This window comes from Danio aesculapii, chromosome 8, assembly GCF_903798145.1.
Source record: "Danio aesculapii chromosome 8, fDanAes4.1, whole genome shotgun sequence".
Taxonomy (NCBI): domain Eukaryota; kingdom Metazoa; phylum Chordata; class Actinopteri; order Cypriniformes; family Danionidae; genus Danio; species Danio aesculapii.
The window spans coordinates 17,811,390-17,832,620 of record NC_079442.1 but is presented as its reverse complement, the minus strand read 5'-3'; the positions used below and the strand labels follow the sequence as shown (position 1 = coordinate 17,832,620).

At 36.0% G+C, this 21,231-nt stretch overlaps 1 protein-coding gene across 3 annotated transcripts in view; it reads left to right on the top strand.

Annotated features, from left to right (window-relative positions):
* adgrd1 (adhesion G protein-coupled receptor D1) overlaps positions 1–21,231 on the top strand; it is a 130,703-nt gene that overhangs the window by 40,542 nt on the left and 68,930 nt on the right. For all 3 annotated transcript variants that reach the window (XM_056463332.1, XM_056463331.1, XM_056463330.1), the window contains 4 exons: positions 778–904; positions 5,464–5,571; positions 14,300–14,375; positions 16,532–16,673. In XM_056463332.1, the coding sequence (XP_056319307.1) occupies positions 778–904; positions 5,464–5,571; positions 14,300–14,375; positions 16,532–16,673 (453 nt within the window). The remainder of the gene's footprint in view (positions 1–777; positions 905–5,463; positions 5,572–14,299; positions 14,376–16,531; positions 16,674–21,231) is intronic.

Here is a 21,231-nt window from a genome sequence, read left to right as displayed (position 1 = left end):
TGCTGTCTTCATTAGTTTCAAAAATACAAGTTTCTTAACAATTTAAAACAGCATCTTTTAAAAAAACTAAATAAAAAATCTTACACATACCTTAGGAACGGTATTGCAGAACATTTTGGCGATTTTAAAACCTTGACTTTTCCAAACCATGGTATACCTTGAAAACGGTTATCATCCCATGGCTAGTCACACTTTACAATAAGTTTCATTAGTTGATGTATTTACTAACATGAACTATGTATGAACAATATTTGTATAGCATTTATTAATTATAGTTCAGCATTCAATAATGCTTTATTAAAATCCAAATTCAAGCTTGTTATTGCACCGTGAGGTAACTTGAACTAATAATGAACAACTTTTATTGTTATTATTAACGTTAACTAACCTGACAATATGCTGTGATAAATGTATTGTTCATTGTTTGTTTATGCTAGTAAATGCATTAACTAACATTAAATAATACAACCTTTTTGTAGTGTTACCATTAAATCTGTTCATAAAGTAAATAACTCATAGTTATTCATTTGTATTCATAAAATTCATAGGCATTTTTAGGCACAGAAATAACTCAAAATGTATTAAATACGTTTTGGAATGGCATGATGTCAAATCTTTTATTTTTATGTGAACTAATCATGCAATGTTGCAGGTAGCTGAAATGTTTCCTTTTATGTAAGAAAAAAGTACTAAATAAATAGAAGAAGAATTCTGCAGGTTCTTATTTGTGCATTCTCCTTAATACAGTTTGCTCTTGTGTTTTTTATGGGTGAGCAGTGGAATCCTGTTGTCAGTGGGCTGGTGGAGACGGTGGATAAGGTGATGGTGCACATGGCCTCCAAACTTCGGTCCGATCCAGACTCCGAGACTCCTCTGACCATAGGGGGCAGGAGCTCAGTGGCAGGTCAGTGCACACTCCAACATATTTCTTCAAAATCAGAACAACTATTCTTAGAAATTTCAACTCCCTCCCCTTCCTTTGCATATATGCCTAGCTGGAAGCAAGAGGAGCATGTCCAAATATGATCATAGGGAGGCTCATATCTAATACCAATGAAGCACACAGTGTAAGCATCGCAGTGTACAATTAGTAAATTATTTAAGGTTTGAGACAGGAAGCATGACTAAGAACAGAAAATTATTGGGATTCTTAAATGGCTTTTTAATATATTCGCAAGAGTGCTGAAATGTTAAGTTTGAAAGAATATGCAAGTTATTATAAGTTATTATATTATATATTATATTCAGGGCTTGACATTAACTTTTTGATCAACAGCCACTGTTGCAAGTAGTTTTACAACATTGCTAGCCACAATTTTGCTGTTGGGGAAATATATTTTATATGCATAATATTGGATTTTGGCATGCTAGAATGACCTGATTTAGATTGTGTCTTATGTCCACATGCCTCCACATTCATATCACTTTGTTTGTGTTGTGTATGAGCTTGCTCAATGAGCATGAGCAAATGAGTTGTGGTTTCATAGTGTCGCATCGCAAGTAGTTTTTATTTCACATGACTTTTCAGGGCTCAACCCTAAGGATTTACCAAGTTTTCTCTAGCCACAGCATAAATAAAAAATAAACAATTCTTAGCCTAAAATAACTGTAAGCTAAAGAAAGCAGGTGAAAAACATACTGTATGCGATAATGAAAGGATGATCACGTGAAAGGCTAAAGCGAAAGCAACCTGCTGCTTTATGCATGCTTATGACAACAGTTAATGAGTGTCATTTTCTCAATTTTGTGAAAAGATAACATTGCTTTTATATGACAACTCGACATAAACAAATACATCACAATACATCTTTGTCATCACAACTTGACATTACCAAGACAACCCAACTTGTTACAAATCTGTCATAAACCATGATCGTCATGAGGCATTTTAATATGAAGTTGCCATGACAAAGACAAAAACAGGTTGTGATGTGTTTATGTCATAACAAACAATGTCATCCTTACATTTAAAATGTCATTAATAAGCAAATGACACTTAACAACATTTGTTATAAGCATGCATGACGCGTCATATCATGATTATAAAGGTTTAATGACTGGTCTTATGAACCCCCTTTACGTAAAGTGTTTCTGACCTTTTTATTCGTTTGCACAAGGAGACATTTCTCATTTTCATTTAGGGTAAAACTAAATGATTCAATTAAATATAAATGTGATGTTGTCTAACATTTAAAAAAGAAAAACTTGTTCAAACTGTTAATAAAACTACAGTAGTTACTCAATACTAAAACAATGACTAAAATATTTTCATAATTCATTTTTCTATGTTTTTTCACAAACTATTTGATGTCTTACAGTCTTCCCCAAAAATGTCACACATCATAAAATGTACCTTAGGTTAAGCAATGCCACTCACTTACTCACTTTCCTTCAGCTTCCTCATTCCTTCATCAGGGGTCGCCGCAGCAGAATGAACCGCAGTTAAGAAAGTCCACAATCAGAATTCATGATAACTGTTTTAAAATAGATACAAAGCAGTTGACGGATGTTTAATTACAAAAATGCCTCTAATTAAAGACTCACACTAATGTGCATGTCTATCTGTTCTTCTCAAAAACACTCACCATGAAATGGATAAACATGGGCCCTACCATCTCTTGATGTGCATATTTGTCTTGATAAGTGAAGTCTGAATCAGGTCCTCTGAGATTACATAAATCATAGCCAACTCTGATCCTCCCTGTGCTCTGATAAGACTGTGTGTGAGAACCAGAGGTCACTTGAGGAAACCTTTCAGGTTTCCTGAGCTATTATTGACCCTCACTGGTACAGCCAGTGACTGGAGAATAAATAAACACAGATTCACAGATTAAAAAGTCTAAAGAATGATTCGTGCAAGAGAAAATAAGAGACTTTATTTCATTCAAGCTGCACCATGCAATAGTGTTGTCGATATACCAACATTTAACAATGTTTGCTGCACCAATACTATAAAATATTCACAATTCTCATGGCCAGTTTTGATATTAAAGTCTGTGAGATATCAAAATTTGTTTATTTTTCTAGTGCACTTTATTATTCTTTTTGACAATTAGTCCATGCAAGTTAATCCACTGAAAAATCCACTGTGTTTGTTTTGGCAATTTTCAAAGTCCGACCATTTGCTTCTATCTTTGGAGTGACGGTCCTCCTCTGTTGATGTCAGTTTGACGGCCTCACCCACAATATTCTCAACCACTCAACTAACTTAAGGTTATTGCATACTGAATCCAAAATCTTTGTCTGTAATTTTTTGCATGTCAAAAAATAAATTCGACCTCACGTTGTGTGGATTGTATTGACACACTGTCTCTGAAACTTTCATCCGTCATGAAAAAAATCAGAGTTCGATTTTTTTCACATTTTTCGCATACAAAAAAAGCGCTTTGAGTGGTGTTTTGACAGTTTAGAGCCACTGTACAATCAAAAGGCAAAATACAAAATGCAGTCACTTGACAAACACAGTGCGTAAAATAAGACAGAATATGGCAGACAGTCACAGCCCTATATGCTGGATTCTGTGACTGGTGCACCTCTGCCCTGCTGATGCTGGAATGTGTGTGTGTCCATACATCTGATGTACTGCCCATAGAAAATAATCGCTTAATGGTCCGCTTTGGTCCGTTGTTCCAATACTTCAAAGTGGCTGCCATCTACTATAATGTCTGTAGGTACTGTCAGTCTCTGTTTCAGATTTGTTTACATACATAAAGGTGTGAAGTATCACAAGGAATGTATTAAAACTCTACTGATTTCCTAAAATAAACATTTGGGGATAATCCAGCGCAGCTCTTTGACAATGAGCTGAACTCTCCATCTAGTTTTGGATGAACACAGTGTAGCATATTCCTCTTTCTTTTTCTTCCATGGAGAAGAAATAGGAGAACAAAGTATCACTGCTTAAATTGACTCTGAAGTGTTTTGCATTTTTTCGGAATAGATTAATACGCATCGGACTCAGTGTGCAAGATTTGTGTAGGTGATGAATTTTTCAGATATGAGTACAAACAAAAAACAGATATGAAAATTTCAGACTTCGGTGAGCAAAGACCTTTACCATTAGTTTGCTACAAGGGAATGATGCTCAAAAATGAATCTGTAAACATATCTGTCTAGGAGACACTTGGTCTTACCATAATATGTCTTAATGTCTTCTTACTAATAACTTACTGTTAAGCTACCTGACTTTAAATACACCTGACACTTTTAGAGATTTGTCTTCATGATGCAGCTTTTCTAACAATGTCGCTATACGATATCTAACTTTCTATCATAGATGTCAGGAAATGCCAGCACACAGAGAATCAGCTGTTCATCCTTGTTTTTATTTCTGCACTTGTTAGAATACCTCTTTTTTGGTTACGTGGGTAAATATCAAAGAGCACAGCATCAGTAGTTGAACTATTTTCAACTTTGACTATACTATGGTGCGCTCTGCTAAACATGTGCTGTGGTAAGTACAGCAACAATTCGCCCTTACTGTATGTGGCACAAATTAATTTGTTGCATAGCACATCACAGTGCTTCCCACTTCGGTGTGAAAGCCACTTTTATCCTGGGAAATTAACAATGAAAAGTAGCTATTTTCTAGGCCAACATGGCTAGGAACTATACTCTCATTCTGGCATAATAATCAAGGAACAATGTACAATGGCTGCTGCAGGTACAATGATATTATGCAGCACCTGAAAATAGTGCCCAGGGAGGTAACTAGGTAACCTGCTGCTATCAATATAAATTAAAATAATGGAATGTGGGTTGACACGGTGGCTCAGTGGTTAGCGTTGTTGCCTCATAGCAAGAAGGTCGCTGTTTGGAGTTCCAGCTGGGTCAGTTGGCATTTCTGTGTGGAGTTTGCATGTTCTCCCTGTGTTCGTGTGGGTTTTCCTCGGGTGATCCAGTTTCCCCCAGAGTCCATAGACATGCGCTATAAGTGAATTGAATAAACTAAATTGATTGTAGTGTTTGATAATGTGTAAATGAGTGTGTATGGATGTTTCCCAGTACTGGATTGCAGCTGGAAGGGCATTAGCTGTATAAAACATATGCTGGATAAGTTGGCAGTTCATTCTGCTGCGGACGCCCCTGATGAATAATGGGATTAAGCCAAGAGAAAATGAATGAACAATGGAATGAAGCTTAAATTATTTTCTTTTCGATGAATTCTTTAAGTTTACCTGAAATTATTTAAGACATGTAAACATTCTGTAATTAAAATAAGTAGCAAATTACAAACAACTACAGAAAGCTTGTGTGTATAGTCACTTGTCACACAGCATGCTTGCAAAAAAGACATGAGATTTTGAAAGCATTTAAGATGGAGAAGTTTTTGTTTACTGTTTACAGTAAATTGTTTACAGTTTTTGTTTACTGTCACTACCTGGTATAAGTACTGATCCTTCTGATGTTCTAGAAAATGATGTACTGACAAAATACCTTTTTTTCCTCTCCAAATATATCTAGATTACTCTCTGATGAAGATCCCACTGAACCACAATCTGGCCAACTACCGGTTTCCCACACAAGGAAAGAGTTACATCTCAGTACCAGGAGAAGCTCTGACAATGCAGTGTGAGTATAACACTAATCATGTAATAATGTGGCAAACACACCAGCAAAATGAACACATTTTAAAAAGGAGCAAAAATCTGTGCTTAAATTGGCCTAAATCTATGGTTGCTTTCGTGATTGAAGTAAAACAAAGATAAACATCAGTTCATTGCATTCAGCTCTTCACACATTGCATTTGATTTCTGTTTACACTTTTAAACTTTTCTGTTGTGTTTATGAATGCAATAGAGTGCAACAGTCCTGGAAGCATATCATTTTCTTCGTAAGGAATTGTATTTTTTAAAATAACTGATAAACCTTTCTAGACAGACATTTGTGAAATCCATTAAATATATATTTAACACAAACATGGGTAATAGCAGAAGTCATGTTGAGTTGAGTTTGACCTGTGTGGCCTAAAGTATACTTCAGCCTCTGTTCTCGTGATGTCATTTTTGTCGTCAGTATTGATGTGTATGATTTAAAACAAACATGGTTAATAGCAGAATTCATACAGAAAATCTACATTACAATTATTATTATTGTTAATTATGTACAGTACACAACAGTCATTAAGCATATAAATATTTTGTAAAAACCACCCGCTTCAAATGTTATCATATATTGATTTGGCATTATCAGTGGTTATTAGCTGATAGATATGGGCCAGTAGGGGCCTTCTGCGCCTACTGGTAGGCTCAGAAGGCTGTTATCATCCATCCATTTAGATTTACATTTAGTCATTTAGCAGACGCTTTTATCCAAAGCGACTTACAAATGAGGAAAAGAAAGCAATTTACACAACTATAAGAGCAGCAGTGAACAAGTGCTATAGACAAGTTTCAGGTGTGTAAAGTCTAAGAAGCAAAGCATTAGTAATGTTTTTTTTTTTTTTTTTTTTGAGAGAGAGAGAACAGTTAGCGGTATAGCCAGAGAGGCAGTTACAGATTAGGAAGGAAAGTGGAGACTAAACAGTTGAGTTTTTAGTCGTTTCTTGAAGACAGCAAGTGACTCTACTGTTCTGATGCAGTTAGGGAGTTCATTCCACCAACTGGGCAGATTGAATGCGAGAGTTCGGGAAAGTGATTTCTTCCCTCTTAGGGATGGAACCACGAGGCGACGTTCATTCACAGAACGCAAGTTTCTGGAGGGCACATATATCTGCAGAAGTGAGAGCAGATACGAAGGAGCAAAGCTAGAGGTCACTTTGTAAGCAAACATCAGAGCTTTGAATTTGATGCGAGCAGCAACTGGCAGCCAGTGCAGACGGGTGAGTATGAGTGACATGTGCTCTTTTGGGTTCATCAAAGACCACTCGTGCTGCTGCGTTCTGAAGCAGCTGAAGAGGTTTGATAGAATTAGCTGGAAGCCCGGCTAGTAGAGAGTTGCAATAATCCAGTTTGGAGAGAACAAGAGCTTGAACAATGAGTTGAGCTGTATGTTCAGATAGGAAGGGTCGGACCTTTCTGATGTTATAGAGTGCGAATCTGCAAGATCGAGCAGTTCTAGAAATGTGGTCAGAGAAGTTTAGTTGGTCATCAATCGTTACTCCAAGGCTTTTTACCATTTTGGATGCAGTAATGGTTGCCCCATCCATCTGGATTGAAAAGTTATGGTGAAGAGTCGGGTTGGCAGAAACTTCAAGCATTTCCGTTTTCGCGAGGTTAAGCTGAAGATGATGATCTTTCATCCAGTGTGAAATGTCTGACAGGCAGGCTGAAATGCGAGCTGGAACCGAGGGATCATCAGGGTGAAAATAAAGGTATAGCTGGGTATCATCAGCATAGCAGTGTAACATCCATGTTTCATAACAATCCATGTTTCTGGATGACTGGTCCTAAAGATGTCGTGTAGATGGAGAAGAGAAGTGGCCCAAGAACAGAGCCCTGAGGTACCCCAGTGTTTAGATGCTGTAGGTTGGACACCTCTCCCCTCCAAGAAACGCTGAATGACCTGTCAGAGAGGTAAGATCTGAACAATTGAAAAACAGTGCCTGCAACGCCCAGTGACTCAAGCGTAGATAGCAGGATCTGGTGGTTTACAGTGTCAAAAGCAGCTGATAAATCCAGCAAGATGAGGACAGATGATTTAGAGTCTGCTTTAGCCAGTCTGAGATCCTCCACGACCGAGAGCAGGGCAGTCTCAGTTGCGTGGCATTTCTTAAAGCCAGATTGCTTGTTGTCCATGAGGTTGTTTTGAGTAAGAAAGTCCAGGACTTGATTGAACACTACTTTCTCCAAAATCTTGGCCATGAATGGAAGCAGGGATACTCGTCGGTAGTTTTCAAGTAGCGTTTGATCCAGGTTGGGTTTCATCCACATGGTTAATCAGCTATACTAATAGACAAGACTCCAGATTCAGATCTGTTTTTACATTACTGTGATGGTTGGGTCTAGGGTTGGGGAAGACATTAATAAAAATACAATTAATGGGAAATGTATGAATTATATAAATATTTCTAGTTAACTTTCAGCCACAGGCGTATGTGATCTATAGTCGATTAACCATGTGGATGGATGATAACAGCCTTCTGAGCCTACCAGTAGGAGCGGAACGCCCCCACTGGCCAATATCTATCAACTAATTACCACTGATAACACCCATTCAATCGAGTGATAACACTCGAATCGGCTGAATAAACTTGTAAATTCATATATATGGTTTATACTTTAGCTACTTAAAACCTTGATGGATAGTATCCAGAAACTCACATTGCTTCATAAAATTAAATAATGAATATCATCGGACGCAAGCCATTAGCTTTTTCCAAAACTCTGAAACAACAAATAATCTTGAGCTGAATCGCAAAACAAACATGCATTATGGAAAGGGTAGTTTATAGTCAATATACAACATAAGGCAGCACATAGTTTTATTACAATTCTGGGTTCCCAACAAATGTAATGCACTGGGGCACTCGCACTAGATTACTCGCTCACATTAATTTTCCGCTTGAATATCTTGAACATGCGTTTAAAGTAAATTTCACATGTTTGTGGCAAATTCGTCACCCATTCCTCATCATTCGTGTCGCCCGTTTCATGTAATCTACTTGCACGACTACTTAAATTTGTACTTGGTGTGAATCATGCACTCTCAGGATGGGCTGGATTTGGCCCACCGAGTTGAGTTTGACACGTGTGGCCTAAAGTATACTTCAGCCTCTGTCCTCGTGATGCAATTGTTGTCATCAGTATTGATGTGTATGAAGTAAACAGAACGAGCTCTCTCACTTGCACTGTGCATGTGTTCAATTAGTCCATATGTGCTCATCAGAGGTTGAGTGTGCTTTGAAAGCTGTGAGGACGCAGCTGGATTTGAGATAGAGTGAACATAAGAAAAGAAGTAAAGCCGGACTTTAACTGCAGTATGACGTGATACAATTTCTGACCTTTTTTCTCAAACCCAAACAAGCGCTAAGATCTGTTGTGGATTCACATCTTGATCCTGCAGCTTTATGTTATTAAATGTTTATTACAAGAGAGGGTCCATATGATTCAATTGAGTGATTTCACTGCAGCAGAGTGCAGGACGCCCCGTGTCAACTACAGTATGCTATGATCAGCCACTAATGGAATAAATCATGTTACCAATGTCAATGCTTTTCCACTTGCTAATCCGCAGTTTAGCCGTAGTGTGTCTAATGGAACGAACTGAAGCATCAAGGTTTGAATGGCAATGGACTTTTAAACAAACTGCCAATCATTTTTTCTCTTCTTCCTTGGAATAGAAGGTTGTTGTTATGAATCATTCCTACCCAATTTAACCCCCGATTGTGGGTAAATGTGTGCACACACATCTCATAGCTTTCAGGTGAAAGGACACATTGTTTTCAACAGGATGAAAGACGTGTGTTTGTTGTCTGTTTATTTGTTGTTTATGGATGAAAAGGACAATGCAATCAACTCTGATGACTTCCTGCTGCGCTCTGATGAAAACTGCCAATCTCACGGTTCCCTTCAGGAAAAAGCCTTATATCATTTGGAGCCATTCAGAGCAGAGATTTGTGGGGGGTAAATAAATAAATCAACTTTTTTAAAGGGAAACGTTTTGGGGCTTTTTTAAACTGTTGAGTTAAACTGTTTTTAACACTGTTTCAAACTTTTTAACTTTTTTGAATTCATTCAGTCAATGTTCATGGCTGGTGGGAGCACTTTTAGCTTAGCTTAGCATAAATCATTGAATCTGATTAGACCGTTTGCCTTTTTGAAAAAAATGTGTAATGATCAAGCAACTTTGCTTGCAAACACTCATAAAATTATTTTTGCTGCATGTTTAAACTACACTTTAAAAAAATTCAGCCAGTACAACAACAACAACAAAAAAAACCTAATCCTTATTTCCTTTTGCTTTCTCTTCTTCACTCAACTTTTGAAAACATCGTCTGCACTGACCTAAAATTATTTTTCAGTAATACAAAAAACTTTAAGTTGGGTTAATTAAGATTATTAGTTTTCTGGAGAGGTGAACTACTCTGTAGCAAAACCTTTTAAGTTGTGCCAACTGAAAAAATTTTTTTTGTCTGAGTTGAGTGAACAAAAAATATATAATCCTTATTTCCTTTCCTTTTTTTCTCGTGTACTCAACTTTTGAAAACGTCTGTTGCACTGACCTAAAATCTCTGAAGTTGAGTGAACAAAAACTCTTGATTTGGCAGGACATGGCAGGATGAACAGGGAAAACCACTTTGTTATGCTTCACAGGGAAAACAAGATTCAGCAAAGTCTGTGCGAATGAGGTGTCTTTATAGTCCCAGTAGTGAGTCCATCATGAGCTTCCAGCTGTGTGTGTAGTCAAGAGGAACCAGAAACTGGTGTGTGTGAGGTGCATGATAGGAGTTGTAGTTCATTAAAGTGTCCCATGTGTAGTGTGTGTCCTCCAGCAAACTGCACAGGCTAGATTGCTGGTGATCATGACAGTATGGATCTAAACATAGTCAGGTAAATAAACAGAAAGTTCATAAGTCTTAGGGAAAGAACAGAGTGAGTAAATGATAATAAATTATCAGTTTTGGGTACACTATCCCCTTAGTTATTTTTACAGGAAATCTCCAAAACAGAAGCATCAATAATGATAGAAACTCTTACCACAACAAAAAAAGAAAGTGAATCCTGCAATACTTCATTGAAGCACAAAAACTACATACAGTAGTTTGAAATTTTGATTTATTATTTAATCTTTTTAGGCATTTAAATTTCCATTTGAATTTTGTTAGATTTTTGTCAAACCAATAAAAAAGCAAGTCATTTAAACTATTTTCAAGTTGCATTTGTTTGCAGTGTATTCATTCATTAATTTTCCTTCAGCTTAGTCCCTTATTTATAAGGTGGTCGCCAAAGCGGAATGAACCAGGATGTTTTATAAAGCGGATATCCTTCCAGCTGCAACCCAGTACTGGGAAACACCCATACAATCTCATTCACACACCCACTCATACACTACGACCAATTTTGTTTACCCAGTTCACCTATACCACATGTCTTTGGACTGTAGGGGAAACAAGAGCACCCGAAAAAAACCCACGTGAGAACATGCAAACTCCACTCAGAAATGCCAACTGACCCAGCCGGGACTTGAACCAGCAACCTTCTTACTGTGAGACGACATTAGTAACCACTGAGCCACCATGCCACCCCACTTGTTCAAATTAGTTATTTAAAATGAGCTGAATCAACACGATTCTTCAGTTTTATTAGGGAGTATTTAATTGTTTTACCTTCAATTCATTTAAATTTGTTAACTTAATTGTGTTGGGACAACATGAAGGAACTGTGTGGAACCCTGAATTTTTTACAGCATGGGTACAGCAGGCACAATGATGTTACGCAGTGCAAAGAACCTTGATCATTCCACTTAAATGAGAGAATAGCTGCTAGACATTTCATTCTTAGTATATGATGTAACTACAGAAGTGTCAAGCTTTAAATAGGAAAATGATTAAAACTCTGCTTAGATTTATTTCAATGAGATGCTAATGGTCTTATCCAATTCAAAGATCTATGCTTAGCTAAGCTAAAAGTGCTCCTGCCAGACCCCGAGTTGCTAATGGTCTAATCCAATTCAACGATTTATGCTAAGCAACCTAAAAGTGCTATGGCAGAGATCGGCTGAATAGATTTTAAAAATACCCCCCGAAAAAAATTCCAAAATAAGTGGAGTGTTCCTTTTAAAATGTATAATGCAAGGTGAGGAGTGAGTTGCAAAGTTTCCCATGTGGCATCAGTAATTAGGAGAGCATTAAATGTTTTGTTTGTTTGACACTGTTTCAGGGTCAGTTCCCCTCAGCTCCTCTGGCCTGAGCCCTCTTCTGTTCATTATAAAGAGTTTTAATAATCTATTAAAGCTCTAATATCAGAAATGGCACATAAACGCTAGCACTGGCATTCATGTGCCACTGAATTGCTTCTCCTGTACAGTGAGGCATATGGTACACTTCATTAACAGAACCAGGCAGAGCTTTTATACGGCAATTAAAAAGAGTGAGAGAAGGAGCACATTCAATTGCTGTGTGTCTGTGCTCGGCCAAGTTTCTTTTAGTCTTAATAAAAACATTTGTAAGAGATTTTACCCCTTGGTTTGCAAGGCTATTGGCCCAGAGCTCATTTGTGAGGAGAGACATATTGATGTTGCTTATTTGGTCCATTAACACCTGTAAAGGCTGTAAAAAGTAGTGTTAATAACCCTCTTCAGCATGTTTTCACAGTAACAGAAACACTAACAAGCATCACAGTGGTGTTTTTAATGAGCAGTTTAATTAAAAAGAGACAAAAATACAATTGTTTGTTTATTTATTGTTTTGTTTTGATAGTTATTGTTGACTTTAAAACTATTAAGAATGTAGGTGTTTGTAATAGAATGCAAAAATAATAAAAATAAATGCTGCTAGTTAATGAAATACAACATACAAATTCAACTAATTGAAATAATCAGAAACAGCGGAAAAAAAATAAATGTGTAGAAAAGCTTGAAACTTGAATTAAATTAAAAGTTGAAAATATACAATAAATTAAGAACAAATATTTTAATGATTTAAAAACAGCAATTAAATGATTGAGAATGTATTTTCAATTCAGTATAAAGCCTCTCTCTATTTATATATATATATATATATATATATATATATATATATATATATATATATATATATATATATATATATATATATATATATATATATATATATATATATATATATATATCAGTCACTTTGTTAGGTACACCTTACAAGTACTGGGTTGCACCCCCTTTTGCCTTCAGAACTGCCCTAATCCTTCATGCCATTGATTCAACAAGGTACTGGAAATATTCCTCAGAGATTTTGGTCCATATTGACATGATAGCATCACACAGTTGCTGCAAATTTGTCAGCTGCACATCCATGATGAGAATCTCCTGTTCCACCACATCCCAAAGGTGCTCTATTGGAGTTTGGTGACTGTGGAGGCCGTTTGAGTACAGTGAACTCATTGTCCTGTTCAAGAAACCAGATGATTCACGCTTTATGACATGGTGGGTTATCCTGCTGGAAGTAGCCATCAGAAGATGGGTACACTGTAGTCATAAAGGGATGGACATAATCAACAACAATACAATTGGTACTGATGGGTCTAAAGTGTGCAAAGAAAATATCCCCCACACCATTACACTGCCACCACCAGCCTGAACCGTTAATACAAGGCAGGATGAATGCATGCTTTCATGTTGTTGATTCCAAATTATGACCTTACCATCTGAATGTCGAGGTAGAAATCGAGACTCATCAGACCAGGCAACATTTTTCCAATCTTCTATTGTCCAATTTTGGTGAGCCTGAGTGAATTGTAGCCTCAGTTTCCTGTTTTTAGCTGACAGGAGTGACACCCGGTGTGGTCTTCTGCTGCTTTAGCCCATCCGCCTCTAGTTTTGACACGTTGTGCTCTTCTGCATACCTCGGTTGTAACGAGTAGATATTTGAGTTATTGTTGCCTTTTAATAAGCTCAAATTAGTCTGGCCATTCTTCCCTGAAATGTGCCATCAACAAGGCAATTGCACCCACAGAACTGTTGCTCACTGGACATTTTCTTTTTTTCGGACCATTCTCAGTAAACCCTAGAGATGATTGTCCGTGAATCCCAGTAGTTCAGCAGCCTCTGAAATACTCAAACCAGCCCGTTTGGCACCAACAACCAAGCCACATTCAAAGTCACTTATGTAAATTACCTTTCTTCCCCATTCTGATGCTCAGTTTGAACTGCAGCAAATCGTCTTGACCATGGCTACATGCCTAAATGCATTGACTTGCTGCCATGTGATTGGCTGATTAAAAATGTACATTAATCAGCAGTTGGACAGGTGTACCTAATAAAGTGAAAGTGTATATATGTATCCAAATTCAGTGGTTCAGGACAGTTATCAACATTATATTCCAAAGTTGATTGTGAACAAAGATTGTGTTTGCATGCGAATACTGGAGTTGCTTTTGAATGGGAAATGGCCCTGTGTATTTATATTTTAGTGCCTGAAAGATTTTTGAAGTTGAGTGTAACATGTTTCCCCTTCACACACGTGGTGGGCCCTCATGGCACTCTTTTCGTGTGTGTGCGAACACACATCTTTCCCATTAGAGCTGCAGTGAGAGGAGCGCATGCAGTGTCTGTGATAATGAGTCGATCCCCTCTGTGCATTTCAGCAGCAGCCCAACACATTCTTCAACACACATACATCTGTGTGATCTGATATTAATACTTGTGCATCTGTTTCCTTCTACAGCTCAGACCACCATTGTGGGTCTTTTCTACCACAAAATGCACAACTACTACAAAAAAATCAGCCCTCTACAAACAAGGTAAAGCCAGAGTTTGTGGATGTGTGTTTACTTGTTTATGTGTTTTAAGGGGACAAAACTGTAAATATTATCTTGTTGTCCTCTATTAAGGTGGTTTACAAGGAAATATCTTGTGTCCTCATAATTCAAAACAATTAAAATCGTATTTAACGGTGTCTTTAGATATACAAAATGTGCCACAAGTTTTCTGTTAGGTAGGTTAACACAATATAATAATCATTTTTACAGTGTAATATATTCACCCATATAGAGTCCTCATAAACCATATATACAAGTTTGTGTGCGTGTGTGTGCGTGTTTCCTGTACATGCTGTTCTTGTGGGCATGATTTATCACTGTGGTTCTCTCTCATCTGGGCCTCTGGGTCTGATACTCCCAGTCATTAAGTCGGTTGATAACACTTGCTTTCCATCTTAACACAGCCGTGATCAGCACTGAAGTCGAGTTATTTATTTTAGCACAGATCTGGAACTCAGCTGACCTCATTTTATGTAACTGAACTGACCAACAAAGCTGAGAGAGCTTGTTAACATTTAAATATTTATGAGAAGCCAGATATCTGATATGTAAAGGTTTAGTCACAAACGCACAAATGTTATATCCACTGTCATTTATTTATTAAGATCACAACACGCTGTCGGTGTGTTCATCAGCAAGGCAACAAGAAAGATGTTGAATTTAGAAACGCATACTAACATAGTACTACAAAGAAAGATTTGCCAAAAATAGTAGTTTATAGTATGCTAGTTAGTGGTTCCATGTGATTTATAAAAAAAATAATGGTTTAACTAAAAAAAAAACAATGATTTATTCAGCAAGGATTTAAATAAGTGAGTCATTGAATTATTAATTTAGAAAGTTTGTTCAAAAACACTTTATGGTAATCATTTATTCAGCAAATGTATTTTTTTAAAAAGGGAACAAGTGATTAATTCAAATTATTTTAAATATTAATTCAAAAACACTAATTCATTCAGCATGGAAAGAAGTGAGCAAGTGAGTCACAGAATAAATCATTAATCCGATTCTTTTAAAAAACACTGATTCATTCAACAAAGGGGACAAAAAAAAGAGTTGCTTCTTTAATCAATGCTGATACATCAAGCAAAGAAACAAATAAATGAATGCTCAAATTAATTTATATTATGTATTTTGAAACACCTATTAATTTGTTAAGGAAATAAGTGAGCGAGTCACTGAACAAAACTTTCAACCACTTCAAAAACACTGATTTATGTGGGAGAAAATAACTAGACGAGTCATGGAATAATTCCATAAGCGAGTTGATTCATTCAAACACACTGATTCATTTAGCAAGGACATGTTAAAGGAATCATTAATAGATTTGTTTAACAAATTTATTCAAAACATTGATTTGTTCAGCAGTGAAACAAGTAAACTACCTAATCACTCATTCAACTAATTCTTTCTAAATCTAAATCTGACCTCTCAATAGGTGAATTGGGTAAGTTAAATTGTCCGTAGTTTATGTGTGTGAATGAGTGTGTACAGATGTTTCCCAGTGATGGGTTGCAGCTGAATGGGCATCCGCTGTGTAAAACATATGCTGGATAAGTTGGTGGTTCATTCCGCTGTGGCGACCCCAGATTATTAAAGGGACTAAAGAAAATGAATGAATGAATGAATGAATCATTCAGCAAGGACACATATGAGCCATTCAATCTTGAGTTAAGCTTATTGTTTTAAAATCACTGATTCATTTACTGACTAAACATGTTACTTAATCATTCAAGAAAACATTGAGTCTTTCATTAAGGAAACAAGTCAGTGATTCATTGAGTATTTAATTCAACCGGCGGCTCAAAAGCACTTGTTCATTCATAAGTTAATCAAGTGAGTCAGTTTACATAATCAATTAATTAATGGATTCATTTAAAAACACATACATTTAGCAAGAAAACAAGTGAGTCATTAAATGATTCATTCAACCATTTTGTTCAAAACACTAATTCTTTCATAATTGAAGCAAATGTAATCATTTCACTCACTGAAGAACCGTTGAATCATTTTTGTTTTTCAGCAAATTCCCTAAAACACTTTAAAAAAAAGTTAAACATATCATTTAACCAACTGATGCATAAAAAAACAATGATTTGTTTATAACCTACTGTATAACCGACTGTCTGTTTCTGCAGGATCAATGAAGCGGTGGATTTTAAAGATCATAAGATCCAGATGGCCAGTCATCTTATTTCTCTGAAGGTTGAACCGTCTCCTGCACTGTCACTCAATCTGTCCATTGAACCACTCATCAGGATCGTCCTCACACATCAGCTGGTAGGATAATGTCAATCTTCCAATAATTTTCTTCATTCTGATATTTAGTCAAGAGTGCTGGTGCTTGTGTGTGTTTATGTATGTAGCTATAATTTAGTATGCTTGGAAAATGAGCGTATTTTAAGCTTTAGTTTGCTTGAGGAAAGAATACTGAAAAGCTGATTGGGGCCAGAAATATAGTTATTAACATAGTCATAACTGTCTCAATAATACATTTGTTGAGACAGTTATGACTATGTTAATAAGTATACGTTTAACACATTTAACAGGTGATACAATCTCACTAAAATAACTTGATGCTTGGCCTCAACTACAGTGTAGCCTATCGACCAATTACCATGTCTGTAAACATTCAGGATGCGCATGCAGGGAGGTGGCAGAAAAAAAACGGGAGCGCTAGCATTTACAGCGAGGGAATGACATCCAATGCGGTACAGAGTTTGTTGTTGTATTAGAAATAAGATATATTGATTACATATTATATATATTATTTACATAATGCTGTCAGCGTATTATAACAGCTTGTCACCCAGTGATAAGCACAGTGATTTGGCAAAATTAATGTTAAAGTGAGCGGCGTTCATCTGACAAGTCCATTTGCGATAGCACCCTCCTAATGGATATTGGATAAGACGAAATGACCAAGCATCCAGCCCCAAATATACAATCTCATTAAAGCTCCAAGTGGTTTTACAAGAGAGAAGTTAAAGGCCTACAAGTTTTTGGATGCCAACAATATTGTTCTGTGTGGTCATGTGCAAGAAATAATGTTCCATGATTACCAGATTCAACACTATGTAGTGCTAAAAACCGAGGTTCTGCCTAGCCAAAGACAAGGAAAGAAGATTAAGTTAACGTTATACAAGGCCTCGGTAATCTTTAAGCAAAGTGACTGCATTCTGATAGTGAACTGCACCTGTAAGGCAGGATATGTGAACTTACACATATAGGTAAAGTTGGTTTTATATTCGCACATTCAGACTTTCTCCTTAATAATATAATTTCATAAAAGTTTTATTTGCAAACTCTGAATAGTGAAATCATATTAGCAGCCAATGACTATCAAAGTACAACATTGTTCACAGTCAAATAAACAGTGTTAATGTTGTTTTCAAGTCACACTTGCAGGTTATTTCAGACTGAATATTCAAAGTGTCGTGGTAAACAATATAGGGAGTGTGTCACAAGTTGTCACTGAATGAATGTGTGAATATAAAACCAAGTTTACCTTAATAACTTTCACGTTTCACGTCTTAGCATTCAGTGTCCGCAGTTTAATTAACCATATGTACTGTTTTTGCTGAAATCATTTCTGCAATCAGAAACGAGTAATGTGTATGAGTCAGCATAGCATGAACTCACCTGATAAAACATGAGAACTGCAGAGTCCAGCATTTCTAATTAGGTCCTCACTTCATTCAGCTCCCTTTTAGCCAAAGACGTCTGCAGTTGGCATTAAAGCAGTGGGGTGTATGGTAAAAGTTAGGTTTTTTTGGACTAATTTGGACGAATTTGGCATCCTACCGCACAACACGACATATTTACTTTTGCAGCCTGTCTTTTTTTGCAACCGGGGACCCGTGTGACGTCATGTGTGACATAGGTTGGTAATTGGTCTATAGGCTATACACAATTTAAGGGCATTCTATGTTACAACATTTATAGGATCTGTTGTTGCTAAGTTTAGGCTATGTTTACTTCTAAATATTAATTTCCTTTAACATCTCTAATAGGCTATCATTACTGTCCTTCTTTGCCGGTAAGATAAACAGCCTTTCAGCAAAGCCTATATTTACATACTGATAGTTCTGTGCGAGTTTGACATAGGCTACACTAAACTGAGGGCAGTTTAGCTAATTCAAAACACTCCCTCAACCCTGAACTCAACAAACCCTGAGGTAAAAAACAAAGACATTCTGGAGACATTCTTTAAAATAATGACTTGTATTAAAATGTTGACAGAGGTTTGTGATATAAGAATTACAATGAAGCATTAATGAAATGCTTATTTTTCGTGGAGCGATCGATTTGAGGTATTTCTATTTGACGCACGAAAAAAATAGGATTGGGGAAAAAACTGAAAAACAGGCTATGCTAGTTCTTAAACTGGATTCTTTCAGAGATTTTGTTTTGTAATCTAAATTTTGTGAAAAATATTTAGGGCAGGCCTATATTTTATATTTTTATTTAGTTTTTTGTTATGTTGACAACACTTCAAGTACGTGAAGAATTGACAATGCTCTGTTGTTAATATGCTCTGTATGCTGTTGTTCACATGTTAAAATAAATCAATATTTTATGCAATATTTAATGTGCCAGACACAAAAAAGATGATGACGACAAAGATGTCAATGACATTTTTTGTTATATAAATGATAATTTATTATTATTCTGGGGTGCGTTTCCCAAATAGCGACGTAACTCGCGGCTGAACTATCATAGTATGATGCATCGTTTGGGAAAAGAACAATGTAGTGACGAGTGTTTCCCAAAACCTGTAGTTTCTCTGTCGCAGATCCATCGTTTGATCTTAAAACTTCTTTAGACAAGAACCCCATAATTTCTTTGTGCAAATTATATTGTTTTACATGGACACGCATTTAAAAAAAATTCCAATATTAATTTTGGTAAAAACACACACTCGCTTTTCATATTAATTGAAATGTATGTAAATGGCACATATAGTGCCAATGTTTCCTTTACAAATATTAATGAGAATATGCCATATTCTATTCTAAAACATAAGATCACTTACAAAAGCTAACACGTATTCTAATATCAAATATAAATCATATAAATAATGAATCTATTTATTAAGAAATAAAATTTAATATTTATTATTTATAAAAAAATCCTACTTAAATAATAATATTAATGATGATGATGATGAGTATTATTATTATTATTTTATTATTATTATTATTATTATTATTATTATTATTATTATTATTATTATTATTATTATTATTATTATTAAGTAGGATATTGGTTATTTATTTACAATTTTTTGAAAAGTCTACTTTTGCAGTTTGACACATGCAAACCACTGCAGAAATGTTCTAACAGACCCATGTCATATAGCCTACAGTACAGATACTTAATAAATAACCTACTATAAAACAAAAGCATTAACGTATGCTATGTATTTTTGTTTTCACAAGCTTACAGGTCACCTATAGCTTTCGTCATGAGTCATGGCTGTGTTCAAAATGACATCAATGTTTTCAAAGTGCACAGGAAGATTGCCAATACTGAACTGTAAAACTACTTTGAAAGCAAATTACACCTAAGAGAGATAACTTACAATACTTTTTTTTAATCATTCCAAGTTTAAATGTTAGAATGTTCTAACATAGGGGGATAACTGGGAATAGAACACAGCCAGGAACTATACATCTAACTACAGCTCCAGAGGTGTAGTTGCAAGCATACAAGTTAGCGACGCAGTTTGAGAATGTTTGTTGGAATAGTGGATTTGGGAAACGCCAAATCAACAAACTGTTTGTAACGACTGAACTTGCGACCTTAATTGGCTAACGATGGTTTACGGAAATGCACCCCTGATCGATTTATGGTTAATACTCAGTTAACGAGCTGTGGTTGTCAAAATCAGCATCCCTAATTGATGCAAACAGCACGAAATCAGGGAAAAGTTTTGGCTTGGCATGTGTTTTGGTTTTTGCTGTGTACTGTAGTAGGTCTATACTGTAGTCAGGTCAAGGTGTCTGGTTTAGTCCTGTTTGCAACTTGACCAAGCTTTAAATAGTTCAGAAACATTTTGCTGTTATATACATATATAGTGCTCTGTTAAATCTGAAAGCTGGGTGCTATACATTTTTTTTCATCTGTAATTTGGTGTGCATAAATAGATTAATATTATGGGCTCCGTATATTGTTTGGCGATTAGGTGTTTTATACAGTTACCTCATGATATTTACAGAATATTTGAGAATCATCTTGTCTATAGCCTTCAGTCTCAGGAAGTTTCTTTATTGTCTGCACCAGTCGTGGGTACTGAAAAGGGAAAAAGGTTTCTTAATATGCAGCACCTTTTGCATGGAATAACCTCCAAACAATGTTGCAGTTTAAAGAGTTGGTTTCACTACATGCATTTAAACAGATTTTAACTGTTTTGGAGTTTGAACCACTGGCCTGTAGATGTTCTGAATAGTTTTTAATTGTTATTGTATGTGTGTTTTGATGGATGAATGATGTTACCTGTTATTTGTTTGTTTGTTTAACCCATGTGAACTGTTTACTGCCTAATCTTGGCCTGGATGCTCTTGTAAAAGAGATTTTTAATCGCAATGTGATTTTCCTGATAAAATAAAGGTTATAATAATATTAATAATTGATCACGTAAACAAAATGTGTGAGACAACATAAATAATTTTGTAAAAAATGCCTGATTAATCATTTAATTGTAATTAATCTACTTAGGATTAAAGGTTTCTGTCTAGCCAGAATCACCCCTTTTATACGTCTCAAACTGAACAGAAATCATTCTTAATATGCTGGAGGAAAACGTTCAAAGACCGCTTTTTTTTTTTTTGCTGTG